General features: G+C 34.7%; 1 protein-coding gene across 3 annotated transcripts in view; it reads left to right on the plus strand.

The window, feature by feature from the left end:
* Window positions 1-3,050: 3,050 nt before the first annotated feature.
* Window positions 3,051-26,650, plus strand: part of LOC143148010 (uncharacterized) — a 30,094-nt gene continuing 6,494 nt past the window's right edge. The window contains exons 1-4 of one of the 3 annotated variants that reach the window (XM_076313846.1): window positions 3,051-3,155; window positions 3,474-3,669; window positions 15,604-16,382; window positions 18,548-18,834. In XM_076313846.1, coding sequence (XP_076169961.1) covers window positions 16,103-16,382; window positions 18,548-18,834 — 567 coding nt within the window. In that variant the 5' untranslated portion in view covers window positions 3,051-3,155; window positions 3,474-3,669; window positions 15,604-16,102. Of the gene's footprint in view, window positions 3,156-3,473; window positions 3,670-9,033; window positions 9,240-15,603; window positions 16,383-18,547; window positions 18,835-26,650 lie in introns of those variants that run through there. The other 2 variants (XM_076313847.1, XM_076313845.1) reach the window with 2 other exon arrangements.

The raw sequence follows: 26,650 nt of genomic DNA on the forward strand, positions 1-26,650 counted from the left end.
AAAATTTAAAAACAATTTATAGCTCATTGTAGCAGTTCAAGAAGCAACTAGTATAATATACACACTTTTTCCACTTTGAAAGATAAATAATATTCTAATAATGAGAGAGTAATTTATCAACTGCAAACACATGATTGAGTATAAAATTCATTCTTTGTGGTAGCAAAACTTCTTTTAGACGCACATTCAATAATCACTGAATGTTGCATAACATCGATACAAGTTAGAAGAAATTGAAAAAATGTCGAAACTCTATAAAAATACATTTAGCTACTTCCTGATTTTATCGCGTATGATCGTTTCGCATAAAAACAATAACCGACAGTTGGTTGCAGAATATTTGGAACTATGTTCTATCAATGATGAAAAAGAAATCGTTTTATTGATAAATATCGGATCGAGTCGTAACGTGGCTCGTTACACCACGTTACGTTTCTTCGTCATACCTTGGAAAATAAAACCTAAACAACGAATGAAACTTATATCTTGTTTTGTGCCCTCGATTTACCGTATGTGACACTTACGTGCGATTAAAAATAACGTAATACATCAATGGTGATTTTTGTAACATAATTTTTCAAGCATTTTAAATAAGATTCATTGGAATAAAATAAATTATACAAACGAATGATTTTCGTAAAGTCAGTTATTGTAAAACAATTTGAAAGACAAATTACGACGATAAAGTCTAGCGATAAATTCTGGGCTTCCTTCTGAATTTGGAAATTAATTACGATTGTTTCTCAATATTTATCGAATACAAAACGGAAAACTATGTGTTTTCAATTATAAAAAATAAATGATAATTTCGTTTCAAGCGACAATTGGTCAATATTGATTAATGCCCTTCTACAATGTTATACCAACGTAGGCATGTTAATTTTAACTAATTATTAATTCAAACAAATGTTACAGAATGGCTGTTCCGTTATTGTTATTAGGTACTAAACTCTCTATTAAACATATATTTCAAGACTGTTTCGCTTCCAGAGCCAAAAGAAAAATTTCCTTCTACGATCGAAAATGTTTGAACGACGAAAAATGTATAAGAAATATTATATCCTTTCTAGATCTACTTAAAATAACCAAAAGAGATATAAATTATTAATAAGAAATTTTAATAGGCTAATATTAACTACGAAGTAAAAGCTCTGAGTAAAATACACACTCTGTAAGAGTGATCGCTAATTTAAAAAATTGACGCGACATAAAAGGAATAAATTAAAAAAAGAAACATTCGTTCGTTGTATCTAAATATTAACGATCACGATGATTGTATTTCACACGAGTTCGCTGGCTAATATCATTCTTCGTGGCTAGTTTTAGTTACGCGTTACGATCCAATAGCCGCAAACGAAAGAACTTGAATTTGTCGAGCATATCGAACCAACGGCAAAATATATTTCTTTATCAAGATCGTAATCCAGTCCATGTAAGACAGGGATATTGGTAACCAGAAATTGATATCCGTGGCCCATGAATAAGTATAGGTTCAAATAATACTTCCGGGAACGTTTGTTCCAACGAGGCGTCGTTTTTCCGCCGTTCGGCGCCACGAAAAATGGAAATTCAGTAAATAACCGTATCGTAAATCTTCATCCACTGTCCCTTTCCGTGCATCACTTTGGTGAAATTGATTTTTGATTGGTCCATTACGTTCGCGGGCAATCTTCGCAATCTTCGCGCCCTCGAGGCCACTTTAAGGGTTTCAGCGAGTTGAACGCGATACCAGAGTACGACGAACTCTAAACCACGCGTTCCACGCGGAATCAACGTTCCCGTGTGCATTCGTGTGCATAGGGATCACGGCGATGCATAAGCGAACGCATGAGCGAGGCTAACGCCGAGAATACCGTAAGATGCGCCTTGCAATACGTAACGCAACCAACGACGGCCAACGAAAATACTTTTTTATCGCGCGTAGACGGTTCGAATGGTTCGTAGAGACGTTTCCTCGGGTTAGAAACTACCAACGGAGCTAAAACGATCGACGGACCATGGCGAATCGTAAACGAGATTCTTATAAAATTATCGCCGCTCTCGATATTAAATCTATACGAAATACCAATGGACGCGCTCTATTCGTCTCCGTACGACGACGTCACTCGAAACACTATTTCAAACGACACGTTATCCAACTTCACGATTACTTCCTTTTCGCAGCACGGTCGCGTTCTCGCGTTTCACGGAAATAAATTCGAAATACGTATAACGAAGTATAGTATAGTAATAACGAATCATTTATCAGTTTTTTTCAACAGAAACAAAGAACGAGTGATACTTCGCGATGCAAGAAAAATGTATCGATAAACGAATAGCGGCAATCGCGGAAGAAAAATATTTAAACTAAGGAAAACGATACAAATATCGAGTAAATTACATCGTGCTTTGTAGATTTTAATACTTTACGTAATTTTTCGCACTGATAATTTCGAAGGTGATAATTCTGTATTTGAAATAATTGAATACTATTGGAAATAACCAACGTGTTCTGAAAATGTAATGTTCCAAAATCTTTCTTTAAATGAAATTGTAATACAAATCTGTAAGGAGGAGAAACTAGAAATTACAATACAAATTTGCTTGTATTGTCAAAATGACGAAACAACTATTGAAAGAAAAATACATTTATTTATACGTAACGAACATACACGGTGACCAACGAAACAATACGTTTCGTTATGGTGAAGCACAACGAATATGGTTCACAGGTGCAATCAGGAAGCGATCTGTTTACCTAGTGGTACTGTTCAAAATTGAGAAGTTGACCTATGGAAGGAATCGTGGACTGTATTGAGTCAAAGGCCTTCGAGGATTCGCGACCGAACAAAAATCACTCAATTTGGTTGGAACTCGTGGTACCTTTACAGTTCATTCTTGTCAGCACCCAAGAGTACGACACTTACTGCATCGAAATCCAGGCCAATGGGCCTTGTACGAGTACTCGTAGTAAAATTGTGCGTCTTCGAAGTCTACCTGAGTCTTGTGACGCAACAAATGGCGCATCATCGTCCGTAGAGAGCAAACTGTAGTCCGTGGAGAGTTTACCCAGGCAAATAGGAAAGACACGCATACCTGCACTATGCACACGAAAACCCACGTGTACGCACCTGTACTGTTCCACGGAAGAAGAACTTCAGTTGGAAGAGCAGAAGGTTGGCTTACAATTTATAAGTAATTGTTAAATATCGCGAATAACGCATACTTCGAAACAAAAGAAACTCCGATAACCTAGAGCGAGAAACTTTTAAATATAATTGTTGGAAAAATTGATTTTACTTTAACAAACAGTAATATGCATGCAAGGAAGAGTAACTTTAATCGATTTTGAATTAGATAGAAAAAAAGTAATCTTTCTACTGTTCGTTTGTATCGTTGGGTATTTTATTTTACATTCTTTATATTTTGGTATCAAGAGAAATTCAATTTAATAGGGAAAACTTTTTACTCTAAATGTAATTTTTGTTCGCTAGGTTATAATACTGATTATATAATAGAAAGAAAATAACGATTAGAATCGAATACGATTAAGCAACAAAAAAAGGAAAAGGAAGGAAGAGAATTTGCAGAGGAGTACCGAGGGATAACACGAATCTGATCTTTCTCTTTACAATATCTATTAATTACCAACAAGTACCGATTCCGCTCGATAACCACACGACTAAAAAGGTAGGATATAAAATGATACTTTGTCACCTACTGTCGATATTATCGATTTATAATTACTACTGATTATACTATCGATTACATAATATAGAGACACATTTGGATAATAGAAATTTTAAACGTACAAAATTCACTTTTTTCATCGTCGATTACTTTTTATTTCAAATCGAGTAACACGAGTGGTATTTTTCAATAAGAAAAATTTAAAAAATAAATAAAAGAATCTCTTTTCAAAAATTCTTTACGAAGGTACTTTTAATTGCGATCTTTAATCGCTTTTTTATCGCTTCAATCGATCTCAAATAAAGTACTTTTAATCGCAACCTGTCTGATATCACGTACCGTATAAATATACCTGCCAGGTATAGCACCTTTGAAATTTCAACTTGTGAATTATCTCACATATTTTTCTACAGGTAACGCTACGTATTTTTAAAGTACCCCGATCTAAATTAGTTCTGACCGTTACAGAAGAATAGAAGTCCGTTTCAATAGAAGAAAGGATATTCTACGAGTCACGTATTCCAGGATATGTGTTCTGTCCGGATAATAGACCGTTTCTGTGTTGGTACATTTGGATAACGGAGGTTTCACTGTACTAACGGTTTGTACATGTCATGTATGACGAAAAAGCATTCGATTCGCGAATGCGCATCGGTCTCGCGAAAACTACGTACACTCGACCGTACGTGCCACGCGATACTCGTAGTTGCAACATTTTTAATAAATGTCAATTGCACGGGATAATGATCGTTTCGTTATAAAGCGCTGGTACAAGCCGGTGCATTGTCCCGCGAATCATCGATCATCGGTGCTGTTGGAAAATCAATTTGCCGTGACGTTTCACTTCGCACCTGTCGACTAGAAAGTATTAGAAACCACGACGACCTTTTGCGTCGCGATAAAAAAAAAAATGTCTCTCCTCTAATTAATTTGCACCGTAGGGTGCAAGGAAAAACATTCGACGTTGATTATTTGCCGCGCGTACAACACGTACGCTATGTTGCAGAAAATCAACGTTTGAATGCATTCAAGGATACGGAACAACTCGTGGTTCTGTGTTGTCCGTGACTCGTTAAACGATTTAACATTCCTTCGAATAAAATTGTAATTTCCGTTACAATATTTAATCGAACCACTCTGGGTTTAATTCGAAGTTGTTATTTTTAACGAGATAAGTACGGTAATTACTGTAATCGTTTTAGAATTATTACATTTATCGAAAGACACGGTTACGTGCTAAAATTTTTCTATCTCTCCTCCCTCTGAAATAATCGCAAACATTTACCGATATTAGGGGTATAAATATTTACGGGTCTTTTGTGTTTCGATTACAATTAATTATTATTATTAACGAGGTCGTAATACCGGAGAAAGTACCTACGTATGTACAAAATGCGCACATCGAAATCGTAATTAATACGAGGAGGCTTATGCTAATAGATCGAAAGTTCGCGTAAAATGAAAAGTGAAATGCGAACAAGCTCGAAGAAAGAACGCGAAGCGTAATCACGTAAATTGGTGACAGTAAAATTTACTGTGGTTGATTTTGATCTTGGTCGATTACAGAAAAATATACAGCGAACGATCGTTTATACGGGAGGGAACTTCAATGTTTCCTGAGTACATAATTACAATTAAGAAATTGTGGTTTAATCTCGAGCAACCTCGGGTTAATTTGGTATCGTCGGTACAAGTTCCTGAATAAAAGAAAAAAATAGAAACGAAGAAGGAAGTAAAAGAGACAAACGAGAATTTCGCAACAAGAGAAAACGAACAATCGGACTAACAATCTTGATCGGACATTCGATTTAACTTTGAATCTGTATAGAGCTAGTGATCTTTTGCATATTTTAAGAGAGAAAGTAGTACTTTTGTTTTACTTGCAAATAACATTTTTCAAACTATATTCCTGCTCGAATCTCAACAATTTTTACAATTAATCTTTATCGAAACTTTCCAAAATTTGCTCCACTCTTGCAATTTTAATTTCGAGTTTCTACATTACTTCGTTCAATTATAATTTCTTAAAACTTATATTTCGTACTCTATGCTTGCTACTTTATATATTCATACTATACAAAAAGCCAGAAACGTATGGTCTAAAAGGTTTTAATTCTAAAGAATTTGGTTCGTTACTTATTATATTATTGTTATTATAATAAACGTGTAGAACGAATGGATAAAGAACAATATTTTGGGAATAATGAGTTTTTGATAATAATTATTTTCAGTCTATGAAACTATACGTATTGTTTAATATTTTTTATCCAAAGAAGAGAATTAATTTATTTTTGATTAATCAATTATGCGTTTTTCTTCGTTATCTGTAATATTACGGTAGTTTATAGAAATATTTCGAATACCATCGCGAAACAAGAATTCTGGTCTTAATACAAAATATTCAGCAACTGTTCTTTCGCCTTCTTTTCCGTTTAAAGAGTTTTTCCCCGTTAAATAGTCTTGTAGACCGCGAAACAAATGATAATCACTCGGTGCAATGTCTGACGAGTAAGAAGGACGAAGCATAACAGTCCAGTTAAACTCTTTAATTTTCTAGAGTGCTGCTCGTGCGGTGTGCGGTCGCGCATTATCTTAGCAAAATAAAACGTTCGTCCGTTCGACTAATTTCGTTTTTCCAGTTAAACTACACCTTTTTCATTTAATATTTCGTTTGTTCTTGAACAGAAATTTTTGTTATTTAAGTATACTATGATAAACTTCTTTAAAAGAATATATAATTTCCTATTCGTATGTAGAACAAGTGAATAGGATTTGCTATCTGAAAAATATCATTATTTAACAATTCGATAAAAAAACGTTTCGCATAAAATACATTGTATTCAAGGAGACCCACTGAGAGAATGCCTTTTTGAAATTTTGTCTTGTATCTTTTAAGACTGCACTTTTTATTAGTACTGCATTGTGGTCGATAAAAATAAGAATTTAACGACCATTAATAAGGTGACCTTGAGTTGACTTAAGAAAAGATGGAATACCAATTAAAGACTCAAAGTTATCTTCGAATCTCTAGAAATGTAGATGAATCGATATGTAACGAAATATTTCATATAACAGTTTCTATTGACTCACTCTGTATATATTCACGTTGACAAAGCTCTAACAGAGAATAATTCGGAACCGTCGAACCGGAAGTGAAAGAACCTGAAACCCCCAAAAGACGTAACCAAGACCTTTCGAACGATACCTGACTCAGTTACTTCAGGACACGTACTCAGGACACTATATGTACCTGTAACACCATTTTTCTTTATTCTCTTAAATACGTGCAGGATATTTAACAAGGGGAGTTGAAAATTTTAAGAACCGATTCTACGTGACAAAATAAGACGAAAATCAAGAATAGAAAAATTGTATTTAAGACTTTGCAATCGAGTTATTAATTGTCGAAAAAACGCGTGAGAGATGTCAGAGGTGAGTTGCACTACTGTTGGAGCGCGGACGAAAGTTGGCTCTTAGATGGACTCACTTACCTCGTAATCAACGTAATAACTTACGAGATCATGCAACACCATCGTAATTCTTTCCAAAATTTTATAAAAGGCTTAAATAGCAGCTTCTATAGCAAATCGCACCATGTCGTAAGTTATTACGTCGACTACGAGGTAAATGAGTTCTTCTAGATGGTAACGGTGTTACCGTGAGACCTCTAACGTGCACTCGCCGAGAGTAGTCACTCGCTCCGAACACTTTTTATATGCATTTTCGGCACTTAATAACTCGAACGCAAAGTCGTTTATTTTCGTTTATGTTCGATTTTCGTTTTATTTTGATACGTAGAAATACTATCATAGTCCCATAAATTTTCGAATATAGACAACACGAAGCATTTAAGAAAGACCATTTATACATAATTTGACTACTTTTAACGATAAAAAAATGTATCGGATCAACCTCGGTTTGTTCGAAGAGGACTGTAATTCGACATCGATAATTTTTTTGTAAATGAAGGTATAGAGGAGAAGCGCAGATCAACTTTGTTTTTCCAAACGAAACGATAGTTTTTTTACTTACCTTGTATGGTGTATTTGAAAAAATATCGAAAAGTATATTTTCAAAAAAGAAAAAAAATTATCCGACTTATAATCATTTGTAAATTTTGATTTATATTTATTTAAATATACAACTAGGGATAAAATAATTGCGGATAGTGCCATCATTTTGCACAAACTGCTTTTATAAACTATTACAAAAATGAAATTCCATTCAAATTATATACTACGGTATCGTCGTTGGCAAAATTTGTTAGTTTTGTCACTTATGCTACTTTCCACAAAAATGTCTTCAATCGCTTCGAGTAAATTCCTCTTCGAAATCGAGCAAAATTGGTCCGAAGTATTTTTTCTATCGTTTGAAAGTGTTCGAAATGCCCCAGTCTCTGTAAAAGATAGTCGAGGGTAGAAATAACGATAAGAGCTCGAATAATGAGCGACATTAACGTATTCAAAAAACAAGGTACGATGTTTCGACAAACGACAGACAAGCTACTCGTCACAAAAAAGGTGAAAATATTTTTTCTATCGTTCAAAAATAGACAAGATATTCTCAGACGATCTTAAAAGTGTTTGAAATTCTCTAGTCTCTCTAAACGATAGACAGGGCTAGAAGTAACGATAAGAGTGCGAATAATAAGCGATGTTAACGCGCTCAAAAAACAAGGTACGATGTTTCGACAAACGACAGACAAGCTACTCGTCACAAAAAAGCTGAAAATATTTTTTCTATCGTTCAAAAATAGACAAGATATTCTCAGACGATCTTAAAAGTGTTTGAAATTCTCTAGTCTCTCTAAACGATAGACAGGGCTAGAAGTAACGATAAGAGTGCGAATAATAAGCGATGTTAACGCGCTCAAAAAACAAGGTACGATGTTTCGACAAACGACAGACAAGCTACTCGTCACAAAAAAGCTGAAAATATTTTTTCTATCGTTCAAAAATAGACAAGATATTCTCAGACGATCTTAAAAGTGTTTGAAATTCTCTAGTCTCTCTAAACGATAGACGGGGCTAGAAATAACGATAAGAGTACGAATAATAAGCGATGTTAACGCGGTCAAAAAACGAAACACGGTTTTCTAGGGTTAATTCCCACGCTGCGCGACACAGTGGTCGCGTTAACCGCAATTTACCCGGCGCCGAGTAGTTGCTGATCGCTCTTGAGCAATTTTCGGGGTGTTTCGAGGCGAGGAAAGAATAGCCGTTCGGCAATGAAATAGAGAGAGGAAAGGAGGTAGAGGCGATTCACCTCTCGCGATGCAAAGGAAGGAAGAGAGACGGAGAAAGGCGTGAGGAGAGTAGTCGCAACCTGTGTCCGCTCTGGAACACTCCAGTCACCGATCGCGTGTACAGGCGGCCGGTTGTACGAGGATAATCGGTAGCCACCCAACGAGATTTCTCGCCTAACTACGCGGGCGTATTCGATCGCGATCGACACCCGGTGTAACCGAGAGCGTAACCCAGTGCGTGACATTCGATCAGTGAAGTGAACCGATCCCTACGCAGGTCATGCGATGAACGAAGAGACGAGGGGTGACGAGCAATGTCGACCTGGTACGTGCTTACTCCCGATCTTTCTGCATCCTCGTGAATTTGGCAGGTTTCAACCGTCCATTATCTACACGATCACGAAATAACGCGATATCGAAACAATTTTCCGAGACTGTACGTTACGGGATGTATTTCTCGAAATACTCGACGATTCTCGGGGAGAACAAAATCGTATAATTCATTGTACAAAAAATCGTTAAAACAGATGAGATCGGTTTTCGCTGAAAATTAAGCGAAAGGCGTGTTTTGTTTTCATTCTTGAACGATTCTCGTCGGTTGGAACGATGAAAATCATTTCAGATGTAAGAGGTATAAAAAAATCGTTAAAAGAGACGAAATCGGTTTTGTAATTTTTGACGAAAGACTTGTTTTGCTTTTATACTTGAACGAATCTCGTCGATTGGGACGATGGAAATCGTTTCGGATGTAAGAGGTCGTACAGAAAATCGTTTCAAGTGACGAAATCGGTTTTGTAATTTTTGGCGAAGGATTTGTTTTGCTTTTATTCTTGGACGATTCTCGTTGGTTGGAACAATGGCAATCGTGTAAGAGATCGTATAAAAAATCGATAGGTGATACGAAATCGGTTTTCTAATTTTTGACAAAAGGTCTGTTTTGTTTTAATACTCGAACGATTCTTGTCGATTCGAACGATGAAAATCGTGTAAGAGATCCTATAAGAGATCGTTAGAAGCGACAAGATCGGTTTTGTAATTTGGTGAAAGAGCTGACCTGGCTCGGTATTCGAACGATTCTCGTCGGTCCAAGTGATGGTAATCGTGTAATAGATCGTACAAGAGATTGCTAGGAGCGACGAAATCGGTCTTGTAATTTGGTGAAAAACCTGGATAACCTATTTTAAAGAAGAATCTTGTACACTGGGTATTACATATTACTCCGATATTGACAAACACAGTACCTATGTTAAGAAACAAACCAATGACAACGTACAATGACTCCTCGAGTTATACGGTTATATCCTCGCTTACATATCCTTGTACATATATTTACATGTGTGCGTATTCGGATATTACATAAAGCTTTTTTTCTACATTGATTCTTCTTTTCGTAAAGGAGCACAAACGGATCTGTTACACTTGAATTGATATTCATTAATATTTGTAACGAAGATTCTACGTCAAATGGATTCTGAAAAAAAATTCTAATAGGAATCGTTAATGGTATAGGATCAGACATTACGTCGGCCACGATTAAGCAAAAATTGCTCGATCCTGTCTACGTTTCTTTTATTGGTGGTACCTCGTTATTTTTAACCCGGAACTGATCTTTCTTTCTCCCCGAAATACCTTATATTTATACAATTTTACTTTCGCGAGAAACTCGAGAACGAATCGATCGAGTAAATCGAAGACGTATTATTACTTTTCGTTTCAATTATTTGGACGTGAACACGTGTTAATAATATTTGGCGATTAACTATACTCGATCGTCGAAACTCAAAAATTGTTTCATTGTAAATTTTTCTTCAAGTTAAAAATTTTTATGTTTCGTATCATTTTTTACTTGCGAATCGTAACTTCGTGAACCGTCATTTATTTTTAATCTTGACGAAATTCTTGAAGAAGCTCCAAAAATAAGTTCGAATCGATTAAATTTTCATAATTAACGCGCTCTGGAAAGTTGAACAAAATTACTTGGAATGAAACTTCAATCGATGCACAAAGGAGCAATCGATATTTTATTATTTTAATTGGTCCCTGTACAAACGACGAATTCGTGTGAGAAATTATTTCACGATACAGTTTTGATATTTTAACGATTCGCCTGGTAATTTGGTGAAAGGTTTACGCGAATTATTCTGATTGCGAGCAAGATTTGTATCCGTAGACGGATGATTCTCTTTTGTTCCGTAATGATATTGCGTGAGAAATTGTTTGCAATTTAGTCGTTCGCGACACTTCTGGCTCGGTACTGGAGCAATTTGTCCTGTAATTTGGACACTGAATTATGTCAGAAATTATTGCAAGGAAGAAACCGTGCGAGGTATTATATCAAGGAACAGTTGTTTTCATGTTAGAACGACTTTTCCTGTAATTTCACGAAAGAATTATATCACAATATATTCCGGAATGAATTTTATTTCGATGGTCGAACGATTTTGATCGCTTGGTTACTAATTTAATTGTACTTAACTGTATCATATCGTAACTGAAAAATTGTTTAAAAACGTACATTCGTCGCTATAAAAAGAAACTAACTTTCAAAAAGTTTAATAGTAGAATTAAATCGAGTCATTATTCTGCGAAATATTTTGTATGTTTATTCGAACAAATTTTGTTCGTTCGAGCAAAGTATCCGAATTTATATCGTCATTTTTTACGTAATTTTATAATAAAAGAGAGGAAAAACTTTGCGTTGGAAATATTTATTTTGTTTTCGAATAACTTTCTGTCATATATTAGTAACGAAATTTGAACGCGAGGAATTTCGCTCTAAAATAACTTTTTTACGATGGACTATTTTTTGCAACGTAAAAGACATTCGAGATTATGCAACGTATTGCCAAATGAATTTATAACTAACATTAATAAACCAGAAAGAATTTGGAATAATAAATACGAAACTTCATATTTTTGTTTTCAACTGTATCGACGTAATGATCATCGATCAACATTTCGGTGAATAATTAGTTTTATGAAAATTTTAATTCGTTTCTTAGAATTTTCTTGAACATTTTTAATGTACAATTGCGCTAACATTGCTGGAATGTACCGTAAAAAAAAATAAAAATCATCGTTAAATCTATCATGAATTGCGGCTATACTTACTATGAAATAGAAAGAACGCAAACGTTAATAGCATAACTGTAAACCGTACTTTTGCGCGCGAAATTTTTATTCACCACCCTTTGTGCCTATTGTTTGAGTAGGTAGAAAACAATAGATTGAATCGAAGTAGAAAACAAATTGGCCGTAAAGAGCAATACAATATCTAAAGACTAAATGTATTATAAAATCTCTAAATGTTTTGGCCATAGATTTTCTATCCTTTTCAGAAAAAATTCTCAATATAAGGAAACGAAAATATACAGTTAAAGACGCTAAGATAATTAATGAAGATTACGAAAGTAGAAAAATACCAAATTAAATTTACATAATAGAAATATAAATAATAATACCTTCTCTTATTATACCGATTTCAGATATGTCTACTTAAATTTAAGTTAGGTATTAGTTTTATGCGTATTTTTAATTCCTGTTTCTATTATGTAAGTTTAAATTAGGATTTTCTGCATTCTTTATCATTTTCATTAATTCTTTTTTAACAAGTCGAAGAATTTACAGTTGTTACATTAAGAGACGTCGTGATAAATTTAATCTCTACACACTGTAGGTACTTCTCTTTACTACCAACCTGTTTGCTACTACTGTACAATCTACTTGATACGCGGAGCAGCGTTTTATAAATTAAATTAATAATTGCTAATCACCGCACTCCTGACCGATTTATATTCATTTATAGTTACAATCGTATTATTTATTTTACATTACACCACGAGTCATCTTTCTTCGCATTTCGTCACGATTACTTCTCCAACTTGCACGAAGATTCTTTTCCGGTCAGAAATTTACCGTACACGCCAGCCAGTTTCGTCTACCGTGAAATATTCAGCATAGAGTGACGCGTTAAAGTTTACGATATTCTCTACATTCTTACAAATCGGACAAACATCGTCATTATTACCCGACGTGTACATATACGATGGAAAAAAAGATTCATAGTAAGTATAAGATATCGTTACCGCAAATTTTATATATTTATGACGTATACGAAACACATGCTAAACGTATGAAAGTATATATGCATTTATATAAAGTTAGAATATTTATATTATTAATCGATATCATCGAACTAGTGTTACTTTATCGAGTATTCTTTTAACATTCTCTATCTTGAATTTATGATTGTTTTCAAAAGTATTAATGAATCTAAGAAAAAATAATTGCAAAAATTAAATCGAAAACACATTATTGATATAAATTTAAGCAAAAATTATCTTTTTAAAACACCGATTTTAAATCTGCCATTCATTGGAATGTACAGAAAATTTAACGGTATGTTTGCTTATATTTGTGAATTAAGATCATTTTTTCCTCTGAATTTTTCATAAAAGTGTCGGATAATAAAAATAGATCACAATATCCAGCTGAAAAATGAAATGTCCTAATGAGTGTTAAATTTAACATCAAAGTGTTCTTTCTATTTACGTAGTCACAAAATACGATAATTTCGTGCCTCTGTTTGTAAATTATTGTTCTTGGTTTTATGATAATTGTAGCTTAGTTGCTTCGAGGAAGGACATCGCTGCTGATAAAACCAATAATAAATACCAAATGAACTTTGCTTGACTGATACATCGTTAATTCGTTGAAATACATATAAGATTAAAATTTTAATAAAATTTACAGTCAAATCGGGAACCGAACCAAAATTAGTTAACAAAATTAATTCCATTTAAGTAATGCGAATAAAAATAAATGTCGAATAATGAACGTCATAATTGTTTCGATATTTGTAAATAGAATACTCTATTTACAAAAATTTGACTCGATTAAATAATGCATATTTTGCATTATTGCTAAAGTTGTAGTACTGTTTAATACAGCTTACAGAAAATATAATCAGTACCAATGAGATAGACTGGGTTTCGAAATATCAAGCTCATAACTAATACGAATATTCATTAATTCTATAAATATACATACGTATTAACTTTTTGAAAAGTGTAAAATTTCTTTAAACGATTGTACGGACTTATCTTCAATTTTTTTATACCGATTCCTCTTATCTTTTTACACAAATTTCTTATTTGCCTCCATCGATACAATCGCGCAACAATTTAGCGACAAATCGTGCTTAGAAACCACAGATCTACCGTTCTTTGAATTGTCTATTGCGCTTTATGTAAAATTTGCAATTTGACTACTTTTCGAAAATATTTTTTTTTCCATTTTATATTTTCTTTTTCTATTGCCAGATAGCACGACGGACAAAAAAAGGAAACTTTGAAAACCATATTTATCGATATTCCTATAAATTCGTAGAAATCGTTATTCGATGCAACTTAGAATTAACCAAACACGTGTCTCGTTCGTTCAGTGCAGAATTGAATGGAAGTCCAGTTCGATCGTTCAAAATATCCGTGGATTGTCCATGGAACAAGGACGAGTTCGTGTTACTTCAAGGTCGCTGCACATCGTGTACCACAGAATTTTTCCGGACTGGCCGTCTTAACTGTACTTGATTTACAGACATTGAACACTGCGTCGTATTTTCCTCGGCTAGCAGACGTAATAGGGTCAATTTACGATGCGTTTCAAGTAGCGATGGGAATCGAGACGCGTCGAGTTCGTTCGAAGATACGACGAAAATTCAAATCGGTTTGTACTCGAAGTTACACGATCCTGAAAATTTCAACGTGTCTCTAAAAATTTGTCAAAATCTTTATGTGTCTCGACGGATTAAGAATTCTTTGAAGTGAGGACGAGTCTTGAAAAATTAAGGTTTTCTTTGAAGTTTCGACGATTCTCGAAAAAATTAAGAATTCTTCAAAATCTCGGCGAGTCATGAAATATTAAAAATTCTTCCAAATCTCGATGAACGAGACACGTAAATGTCTCTCGTAAAACTGAAATAATTAATTTAAATGTAAGTTAATTCATTTGTTGCAATTACCAATACGGCGATAAATGTATGTTATTATAAACTCTCCGGATGTTAAAAAGTTTGAAAAACTTCAGAATCCATTTAGGTTAAAAATAAAAAATTTAAATACGACAAATGACCAGATCCGTTTAAATAGGAAATTTAAACTTCTTTGATCATTGCTAGCTGACTGTGGTATTATATTTTAAAAATCAATTTCAAGTTTTTTGTTTTACTCGAAATACCATAACGAGTCGTTATTCGTGTACATTCGATAATTTTCAATATAAACAATATCGGCCGAAAACACTTTGTGTCGATAATAGTTAGTTTCCTGCAAAACAATTTCAAAATCTAACCACTCGTATAACCGTTCAAATATACGTAACACCTTAAGAATGTTCGTCTTTATAATAGCAATATCAATAATTTATTTCTGTATCATATTAATTTCACAATTTACTTTTAAATAGTTATTTTAAAAATGTGTAAAAATGAAGTCGAATATCGAAGAATGTTACAAAATTGTCCAAAGGAGTTAAAAATGAAAGATCGAGTGTTAAAATAAATTTCTGTTATCAATTGTACGATAAAAATCTTTCTCTCCAATCGTAACGAGCAAATATCCTCTTCGACGAGAAATCGAACACGGATCGAGCGATTTATTAATTAACGCAATTCTTGGTTACTTGATTCGCAGATCGCTGGGATTCAACGTACTGTGTCAACCGGATCAGCGACTACAGTCGCGTCGTCTATTGACCTTTACCGAAGCTTGCTTAGAATACAGTCACGAAGAGTCTCCGCAAACCAGCTGAAAAACGTCCAATCTTCACGAAAATGCCACTTCGCGTACAAATCACCCTTAAGTTCTAGCAAACGCGACATTTACGGGAAAACCGCGGATACCACGCGATCCAGGCCCGAGAACATCGATACCCAACAACCAACGAGACCAAACTCGAATAAATATCGACAAACTGTTCCCTGACTCTCGAAAACGTCTCTTCGGGGAGATTCTTGAAGATTGATCACGGGGGCGGAGACCACGGAGTGAAAAACAGAAGGGAGTAACGAGCACGAGATTCATGAACGTGAAAAGTAAATGATAAAACGTTTCGGGACGTTCGACGAAAGTAAACGTGCGCGAGAGAGAAGAAATGGTAATGCGTTAAAACGTTTCTCGAGACAGACGAAACATGGAGAACGCGACCATTGCACCGGACTCGACAGTCAGGAGTCAGGATTCGAACAACTCGAAGGACTCCAAGGATTCGAGCGCCTCGGACTCGAAACCGGAGAGCTGCCTGGAATCGAAACACTCGAAGGAGATCCTGATCTCTGAGAAACAACAACGGCACCAGCAACACCAACCGCACATGCAACAACACCCGGACGAACGACAGAAACTGAGGAGCTCGGAATCCACCGATGACTCCAATTTGCTAATGTTCACCTCCTGCGGACAGTTACTGCTAGGTGAGTTTCACTGTCGTTGAACCTTCGACCCTAGTACGTTTCTCGAATCTTTTTTAATTCGTACGTGTCTCGGAAAAATCGATGCTCGAAGAAAAAGAGGAACTTTTGAAATTGATTCTATGTATAAAATAGAAGAGATCGTAACATTTTTTTGAAAATTTACGATGGAATCTAAAGTAAATTTCTTTGTAAAAGCAGTTGAACTGCTATTCAAATATCTCGTCATCGATTCGATCGAGAAACGTTTCACGCGAAGTACATTGTACTCAAGGTACAGTGTATTTTTAGTTTATTATGTCTTACAATGTATTTTTAGTTTACTATGTCTTACATTTTCGAAGATACGAAGGTAACCTTGAGTTTTTTAAACTATTCTGCATATTTATTTTTTAGCGCCGTCTTGTGGTCGATAAAAGGACGAATAATAAGGTGTTCTTAAGAAAATATGCAGTGTTGTTTGAAAAATTCAAGGTCATCTTCGTATCCGTGAAAATACAATTCATAAAAACTAAAAAAGGTTTTCTATCGGTAGACACCTTTACCGAGAGTTACTAAAATTGGTTCATATGCTAATATCGAAGGCAGAAACCCGTTTGATCAGAGATAATCTCATTAATAACGCAGCAGTTTCATTACAAACGTGTTTGTCACGCGATTTAGTTTCAAGTATCGAACTGTTTTCTCACCACTTAACTATGATAATCCATATATCGTCATCATCGATAGTTTCCTGTTAATATACGAGTACGTTAGGAAAACCTTCCAACGATCTACCTTTTTCCTACACGACTAATCGGAGGTTCATCATCACGATCGTTTGGAAAATATCCTCTTGAAGATGGATTGAAACACGTTCCTCGATAAACTAGATTTTTTACTCGTGCACACTTTTGAACGGTGCTGCATTATATTTTCTTCTTACAGTTCGAACAATGTTAAACATTTTCCCAGGTTTCGATCTTTCGGAAACGTTGAATTTGAAAAGAATTGATTTTCAATGAGCAATAATACAATCAACGAAAAAGTTACACGAACGTTTCTTAGAAAACACGATTTATCTAAACAACGAAAGAAACCGATGAATACATTTTTTCAGTTTTGTAGATTGCTAAAAAACAATGTGCTACAACGAAGAGTAAGATCACATTGCTGAGTAGATAAAATTTATCAAATATGTATGTATATTAGTCGCAACTCGAAGTGCTTTTCATCTCTTGACCATGAATGATTTTTTCAAAATCTGAAATGGTCGATTAATATTCTTTGTCGTTGTCTACGTTCATTGCCTAAACTAACACGCATTTATGAATCGCCTTGTAAGTATATACAGTATTTTGGGTCAATATAATGCGAAATATACGCTATTTATTTTTACCCGTTTCATTCTCTAGATAGAAACCCTCTAATTGTCTCGAGCGGTGTATTTCGGCTAAAAGAAATATGCAATTTTTGGACTTTGACATGTTGAATTCCATGGTGATCACCAGTGACCAGCGCTCCGAACTCACGTTTCTCTAGAGCGCTTTCAAGAAACAAATCCTAATACTTGTAAACGTTTTAAATAACCTTACCATAGGTATCGATGCTATAAAATGATAAGTATACCAAGCAACGAGCCATCGAATGTTTCTACTTTTCGCGCTACAATTTGTACAAATATCGAAGATATCCTTAAATATATAAATGGCATGGCGGTCAACGCATTAATGAACAATGCTACACAAAATTTGGAAATGTTATTAACAAATAGTGATAGGAAATCTGGAGATGTTATTAACAAATAATGATATCTAGAATTTTGAAATCTTATTATTGATAGGAAATTTCGAGATTTTATCAATAAATAATAATCGTCGAGAAACATTTTCCAGCGCTAACGCGCGGCGAGCATTTCTCCAAACTGTATAGAAATCGGCGTAAAAGTGAAAACATTTCACTTAGAAAGTCATACTCTTGTGTAACTTTTTCCGCGGGTTTGCAAACCGTAGAGAATCGCCACGCTGCCATTCGTCGTGATTCGATATCCAAGCAATGCCAACGCGTAATTGCAATTATCGTGACGTCGTCATGGGGTCTGTTATTTGCATAAAAAGACGATGCAAAAGGTCGTGAGGCGAATCGTTCGTCTCGATGGAAATTAAATTTGTTTAATACGCCATGTACAGGTGTGGTGCTGGTCGTGTTCGGTATCCTGGTGCTGGTTCATGGTGCCTCTTTGGGCGGATCGGGTGCAGGACTCTGGGCAGGTGTGGGTGCCCTTGTAGCCGGAGCGTTGGGTGTCGTCGCGACTCTCGCTACGTCGTCGACCAAAACGAACTCGAGCTTTTCGACGGCTCACCTTGCAGCGAGCCTGATCGCCCTTGCCCTTTCGAACATGGCCGCCATTACGGCCTTGACTGCCATCATCAGGGACTCCCAGAGGACACCGGAAGTGACCTTACTCGCTATACCGGTACGTACCGTTTACGCTTTCAACACTCCCTTCTTTTTCTGCCACGTTTTCCACGATACGACAGCACGGGTTATTATCGCGAACGCTACAATACTTGACAAGTATATATTTTTCTTTTTTTAACGAGTTAACGTAATTGTACCGTAGTTGACATTCATTTGTTTTATTCGATTCGTTTGAACGCGTTTCGTATTGTACAAATGTAACGTTTGGTTCCAGCATCTATGAAATTTGAACATTTAACAATGGATACTTTTCTTTCAAGAATTTTCATCGTTGTTTCACTTTCGGTAACGATTATCTTCCACTATCGTGCAATACCGGGATAAATGCTCGTGTTGAATCAATAGAGTATAAAATTGAGGGAAGAAATAATGAAAAAATTATCTTCCTAAGTTTACTTATGACATTATAGATCGGTATATGCCTACTGAACAGAAACACTTTTTATGTTTCCGTCTATCGCAAAACTTAAAATATTTACATCAATTTTACAATACCCGATCTATTGATGGTTTCTACTGTTTTGTGATTTTCCATTGATTCAAGGTCACTTTTACCGTAATACATTCTTACGTTCGGTCATATAATCGAAGTTTTTGGGTTAAAACTGTGCCGAGTGTGTAAAACTTATGTTTTTAACTTTACAACACCATTATATTAGCAAACGACCATATTTCTGTTTCAACAACGCGAACGAATGGAAAATGGTGAATTCGACGCACTATTTTAATCCTACTGCATTCTTTGGGTCTTTTTCGACCCATCATGTCTCCACAAGTTATTGTCTTTCGAGAAATAAAGCTATTGCGATGCGTGCAATTGAATTCTGCTTATTTTTGGTTTGTTTGTCGTAATGAGATGACTAAGGAAATACAGAATCATTCAGTTACATCTATTTTACTAGATTTGATCACGGAAAAACGATATATCGTAAGAACGCGATGGGTCGAAAACAACCCGAGAAATGCAATAGGATTAAAATAACGCGTTAAATGCGTTTTTTTTTTCTCTTCATTTTTTTGCATTTCCAAAACAGGAATATGGACTGTCATTCGCTTAAAAAACTCAGTAACGTTGATACGACCTTGAAAATGCGAAAGAAAGATATTTTCTTTCGCGTTATCAGATTCTCCGCAAAACAACGAGGAAGAAAATCTTGTTACGATTATCTCGTATCTCCTGTCGTTTAGCAATCGCTTGGAACGACAGATATTTATAAACACCCTATATATTATATCAATTTCGATTAATCGTTGACGACAGCGATACGTATAATTCTATGCCTGAGGTGATTCTCTTGGCACGTGCCTATTCAACGAAGCAACCGAGAAGTTAACGGTGACTTCGGCAGGAAATTATTACTTTGCTGTCGTATATTTATTGGTCTATCCATAGAAAACAGTTTGCGAGAACCAACAAAAATTTCTCTGCCAGCTGCTCAAAGATACAAATGCAAAACTACCGTGAGCGATGTTATTTTATGTCTCTTTGTTCTTTTCAAATAAAAATCAGACGTAATTAACGTCAAATGTGAATCGTGAAAACGTTTACGAAACATTTATCGTTCGATCTTAAGAACATCAAGAAAGAATCATGTTTCTTCCGTTTTAGAATAAACTATTAACATTGTTAGCACTTATAGCCAGACGATAGCATCATTACAGCGCATTGAAATCACTCGCACGACGTTTCTATTAAATTCATTTATATTCTCTTAATTGATATTTTTGACTTTATTACACAAAGAATAACTCTAGTAACTACCGATCTGGACTTTCCACCGTACGAGTGTTGTTAACTTTAAAGCGTTCTTTGGTTCGACTGTATTCTCAAAGTCTTTGAATTAAAAATATTTCAAACGTATTGGAACTCGTGTTTTTAACTTTACCGTACAACGAAAGAACATAGAAAATACGCAAATATCTAGTCCTTTCTATTATTGTAACTTCAATTATAGAAAAACAATATATTGTGAGATAAAATATGTTATGGATTAAAAATGAAAGAAACGCAACCCAAAGAATGCACCAAGATTAAATCCAGAAAACGAGCAAACCGGGCAATAAATCTTATTCATCTGTTAGATCTGAATCTAAGGTACACGGGCTGTCCAACTAAACGACCAAATTACAACATTGAGTGGCAATTTCAATGATTCAATCGATCGATTACTCGAGAAATTTACGGAAGATTATCCTGTTAATCTTCCATCGAGAAAAACAACGAGCTATCAAGCGCTCCATACGAATGAATTAGATAGCTATACACTGACATTCTTTCCACGAGGAAAGCATGTCATCTGTCACGTTGTCACTTTCCTTTTGTAAAGTCAAAGAAATTATAATCGTGTCATCGCCCGTTAACTCGGAAACTTTCCCGTTGATTTTCGCTCCTTTTTTTTCTATTTTTATACACAGAAGGAAGGTAATCTCTTCCTCGATAACAGTGAACTTGGAATAAGTTCATATTGATACACGAAACGATAAAAATTCTTTCGTATCGCGCTAATTGGGGTTCTTTCCATTTGAAATCGGTTTTTTCTCGCGGAAAGAATGTAAGTGTATGGCTGACTTTTAAGTAATAAAATAATCAAAAAACAACTATAATTTAAGAGCGAGATGAAACGAGACACGTGTCTATGTGAACTATTTTCATCGTTTTTATGTCCCCGATCCACCGTTAAATCCCACATGTTACACCCTGTGTATTATTTATCATAACGAATAACAAATTTTAACAAATTTTATTTATATAATGGAAATTATTCAAATTATTTTCCTTTACTCTTGCACATAGTATTTACGGATATATCGGTATTAATTAAGTACCTACAAAAAATATTTAGTCGTTCAAATTTTTTAAACAATGAGAAATTTATTTGAATCGTTGAAAAGAAAATGTTTAAAGTCACAAATTGACTTGTGGAGCATTCTACGAGATGAATGGAACGGTATTAAATCAAAGAGTTCTAAACAAATTAATCACTACAATGTCAAAGTTATCAAAAACGGGTACTTGTAGTACACAGAGAATATATAAATAAAAAAATTGATCTAATTATTGTTAACGATATTGAGATCCTGAGCAAATTATTGCACACTTTTTTTAATCTACCCGCAACTAATATTGTAAAATATAAAAAAAAATTGTATTCCGTTGTGAATATTTCTATTATTATATTTTTTGGCTCTTCGTGACACGTTAATAAGTGTCCTATGACTTTTAAACGGAGTTCGTGTTCAGTCCTAAAGAATTAAGATTTCGGAGTCGGAGAACAAAAATTTCATCTAGATTGTCCACGATGTAAAACCACGGATATGTGAAAAATTAACACTGAGAGTATTTCAAAATGCATCCGACTTTGACTAATAGGAAACGAGTCCGGTCGAAATCGAGAGTGTGTAAAATTGACCGAGCTTCTCAAATGGCTCGACCGCGTTAACTTCATTTGCGTGCAACGTGGGAACAATAGAAAATGCATTGTACTAGGTCGAAAGGAAACTGATTTCTACTTACGAAAGTAAGGCTGCAGAATGCGTTAGAGCGGCCCAGCGTGCATCAATTCGCTGTGCTTGCAGTTACGAGCAAGCTTCTCGATGTACTTATTTCCACAAGACACCCTTTTCGTTACGCGTTTCCATTGTTTGTACGTAATTTTAGAACAAGCTTGTTAAATTCTTTCATCGGAATCCTTTCGTGAAATACTAAATATCAAAGAGTGTAGCGAAGATCAAGATCACAATACAAAGAATCTTTAACACTTAAATCTACAGTTGTTTCGAAAATTGAAAATAAAATTGAACAAAATTATTTTACTCGTTAGAGTCAGTAGTCATTGGTTGAGAAACAAATGAAAATTGCTAAAAGTATATCGCAGGAGTGAACAGTAGGTGAGAAACGCATCTTTGTTGAGAGTTGTTAACTGCCTCCCAGATGTTAGCAGCTAAACTTCGTCAACGAAGATTGGATCTAAATATGAGAAAAATGTTACATAAATATATATCGTTTTATTCAAAAGTTACGATACAAATATGAAATAGTAATGAAATAGTAATACTGCGATGTGATGTGAGAATATACTAAGAATATTTACATTTGGTGTTTGCGCTGGCACTCCCTCACAGCAGCTCTAGCATTCCCATTGCAAAAGCCACAACGAAGTAAACATCTGCATATTCTTGATTCATAAATAACTGAGGCACTTCGAGGTCCGATAACTTATTAATAGTACCTACTAGCGAAAATTGCGCTCATAATATTTGACGAATTTAAAAGTAAATACAGCTTAGATAGAGTTAGACATTTACATTTAGTCGATCTTTACCTAAGCTGTTGGTATACTCCTAAATCGAATCATAGAATTACTATTTCATTACTATCTCGTATTTCCATCGTAACTTTTGAATAAGGCCTGAACATTGTCTTCTTATTTAGATGCAAAAAATACGCTGGCAAAGTTTGACCGTCAAAATCTGAGATACTCTGTATAAAAACGACAAATAAATAAATATGTACGTTGCAGTTCTGCAACCATATGCATTTAAAGGTTAAAGGCTCTTCGCGATCGTCGGTTTTAAAATACTAAACGATCCCATCATCGAAACGTTACATCTTCATCGTGTCCCACGAAAACGGCTGCAAAAGAAAACGGCGAATAAAAAATAATTTCAAAGTCGCATAGTTTCTCCATTATTTTCTTACGTATCGTGTGAAAAGTATGTCTCCCGCATCGCGAATTCCGAAATTAATGCAATCTCGGCTCTATTGGGTTCGTCAACAACTCTGTAAAATATCAGGTCATCGCATAAGTAATATGCAGTTTCCTACTTTACTTGCATAAACAGACGCGTCTTATTGTTCTTGTTTAAATTCATCGTAATCGGAATACAAGAGGAATTCAAAATTTAAAACTAACGTTTTCTCGTTAAAACTAACGAAAAAGTTTTTATTTCGTTCTTTTAATTATTTATTTATTTAAATAAGACGAAATCTCGTTAGTATACAAATGTACGTTACATTGAACATCAAAACGAAAAGAAAGAAAGAAAGAGAAAGAGAAAGCAGGTGTATCGCAATGATTTCTTATATTAGCTTAACAATTAAATTTCCAAACGATGAAATAGAGCCAGAAAAAATCAATTGGAATGTAATAAACGTAATTAACAGTTACGAATTTGCAATGAATAGAATTTCAGTGACCGAAGTTGGACATACAGCGATTAGGAAAAGAAGTTTGCACATACCTGAAGGTACTGTTTAGTGCATAACGATTTATATACTCTAGCTGTACAAGTTTAAGCTTTAACTCCCGATAAGGTTTTATTTATACAAAAAGGAACGAAGAGACGCCGATTACGGTGTTAAAACTACTTACACTTGTTATACATATACTTTTGCTTTATTAATCGATAGTCGAACAATAACTATTGATAAACCGTTTAAAAAGAAAAAGATTTAACGATTAAATAACCATTGTTTCGCAATTTAAATTCTACTAATCGTATAGTAGATAAGCTATTATAGCAAAGCTAATTTATAAAATTGATAAAAGTGTTTTATTTTCCGTCGGTGTCATTGAACATTCACAATTCTATTACAAGTGAAAATCAATGTCACTGTATTACTGTAATAATAATATGTCGCTTCCTGCCGTCTCGCACGCATCTATTTCTCGCGTATGTACACGTATGTACAAATGTACGCTTAAAGTCTCCTACTTGTAAATAAATAAATAAATTGAAACAAAAAATTCCGAGAGCGCGACCGAGGCGAATGCACCACTCGCAATAATTAACGACAGCCACCGTTGATCGATACACTCCCCAATTAGTCCGCGGCACCGGGTGACCCCGATTCGTTTCCCATCGTTTTCTCATCCGCCATTCGTATCGGTGAGTTTCGGCGAGACCGCCCGGAACAGGGCCGCTGGAACCGTTTGATCGTCGGAGAAAGTTTCCAATGCCAAGGCTAAAACGCGGTCAGGACACACTGTCGTGAGATTTCATAGATTGCGTCGCCATTGGACCCCGATGGAATGCGTCTTTCCGGTCAACGATTGTCCATATCGAAGTCTCTATACTCCGATAAAATATGTCGCAGGAACGACTGTCGCTCGGTAGTCGATGGTATTGGATGATTGTTAAGTTTGTTACGTTGATTCGTTTACGTTTTTAGAGTCAAGTACGAAATACACAAGTGTTGATATTATTGCTCTTATTGTGAATACCAAGTACGAAATACACAATTGTAGGTATTATTGGTCCTATTATGAATATCGAGTACGAAATACACAATTGTAGGTATTGTTAGTCCTGTTATGAATATCAAGTACGAAATACACAAGTATAAGTACTATTGGTACTATTACACTGAAAATTTACGATGGTATTGTTAATACTGTTACCGTTATTAGTAGTGGAATAAAATTCATTGGTTGTTGACAAAAATGGAAACGGTTTTATAAAAATACTATTCCAAAAGCAACATCGAATACTCGATCTTATCAGAATTTACTGTGTGCGAATTCTTGCATTTCTCGATGGAAACATTGTAAATTGGTTTTGGAAGCAAATTTACCGTTATATGTCATATTACAGTGGGTTAAATTATACTAATTTTTTGTATTACGAATAAGGAAAACATAATGTTGTAAACATGGTAGTCTAATAATTTGGAGATGAAATTAATTGAAAGTGCATAGCATCTCACATACTCTATTCAACTGGAACAAGCTGTATCTTCAAAACGATTAAATATGAATATAAATGTTATAAAGCAAAATTAAACGGTATCGATCGATGCGTAATCTAGATATATAATTTTATGCATTTTTATGCATCAGTGCGTCCGGAAGATACAATTGAACCTTTTTTTTTAAATAGAACTTCAAACCTTTGATCAATCGATACAGTTTTTCAATCTCTGAAAACAAGTGCTAACAAGTGTGTTGTAAGATACTTATTAAAAAAGTTATTATAGCTAATAGTTTGCTAAGTTAATTCGGTGTATTTTCAAATGCTATAGTAGCATACATATATGTATTGCACATTCTTCATTTTGTAAACATTAATTTTGGTAAATCCTTTCTTGGTTTTTAAACCGAGCCATATTACACAACATATTGTATTATATGTTTCTTTGTACAGCCTTCTAGCATCGGAACCATTCTGATTGCTCGTAATAAACAAAATAAACATATCCACTCGTTTGCTATTCGTAAACATCATGATTTTCAACCACTAGTTACCAAATGAACCTTTACTAAAGACAAAGTTAATATTACACTGTTTGATGTTAGCAATGGATTCACGTTTATAAACATTGCACTGCGCAATTTATGCGTTACAGTACACGAGAATACCTCGAGGAAAATATGCTGATATGCAGAAATTGCACTTGGTAAACTTTTAACAGTAATAACTTTTAAACTAGATTCAGGGCATAAATAATTTTGTACTTTTTCGTAGGCATTCACCGGTTCGTTCAAAACTATAGAATTCTATTTACAAACAAGATATAATTGCATTTTCCAGATGCGCCAATGAATAATGATGCACAAAATTATTTACAGCTTGTACCCATTCGATACCATTTAATTTTGCCTTACGGTATTCTTATTTGTCTTTAACTGTTGCGAAGATACAATTTATCCCATTTGCATGAAAATCTTTGTACATTTCTCTGCATCAGCTGTTGTTTTACTATTCTTCGAAACTAACATTTCTAAATATTGTGAGATAATAAGCAATTTTCTTCGTTTAGACTTTGCATTTGTCAGACACACCCGCACAGAATATTTCATGCTTTAAAATGC

The sequence above is a fragment of the Ptiloglossa arizonensis genome, chromosome 6 (assembly GCF_051014685.1).
Source record: "Ptiloglossa arizonensis isolate GNS036 chromosome 6, iyPtiAriz1_principal, whole genome shotgun sequence".
Classification (NCBI taxonomy): Eukaryota; Metazoa; Arthropoda; class Insecta; order Hymenoptera; family Colletidae; genus Ptiloglossa; species Ptiloglossa arizonensis.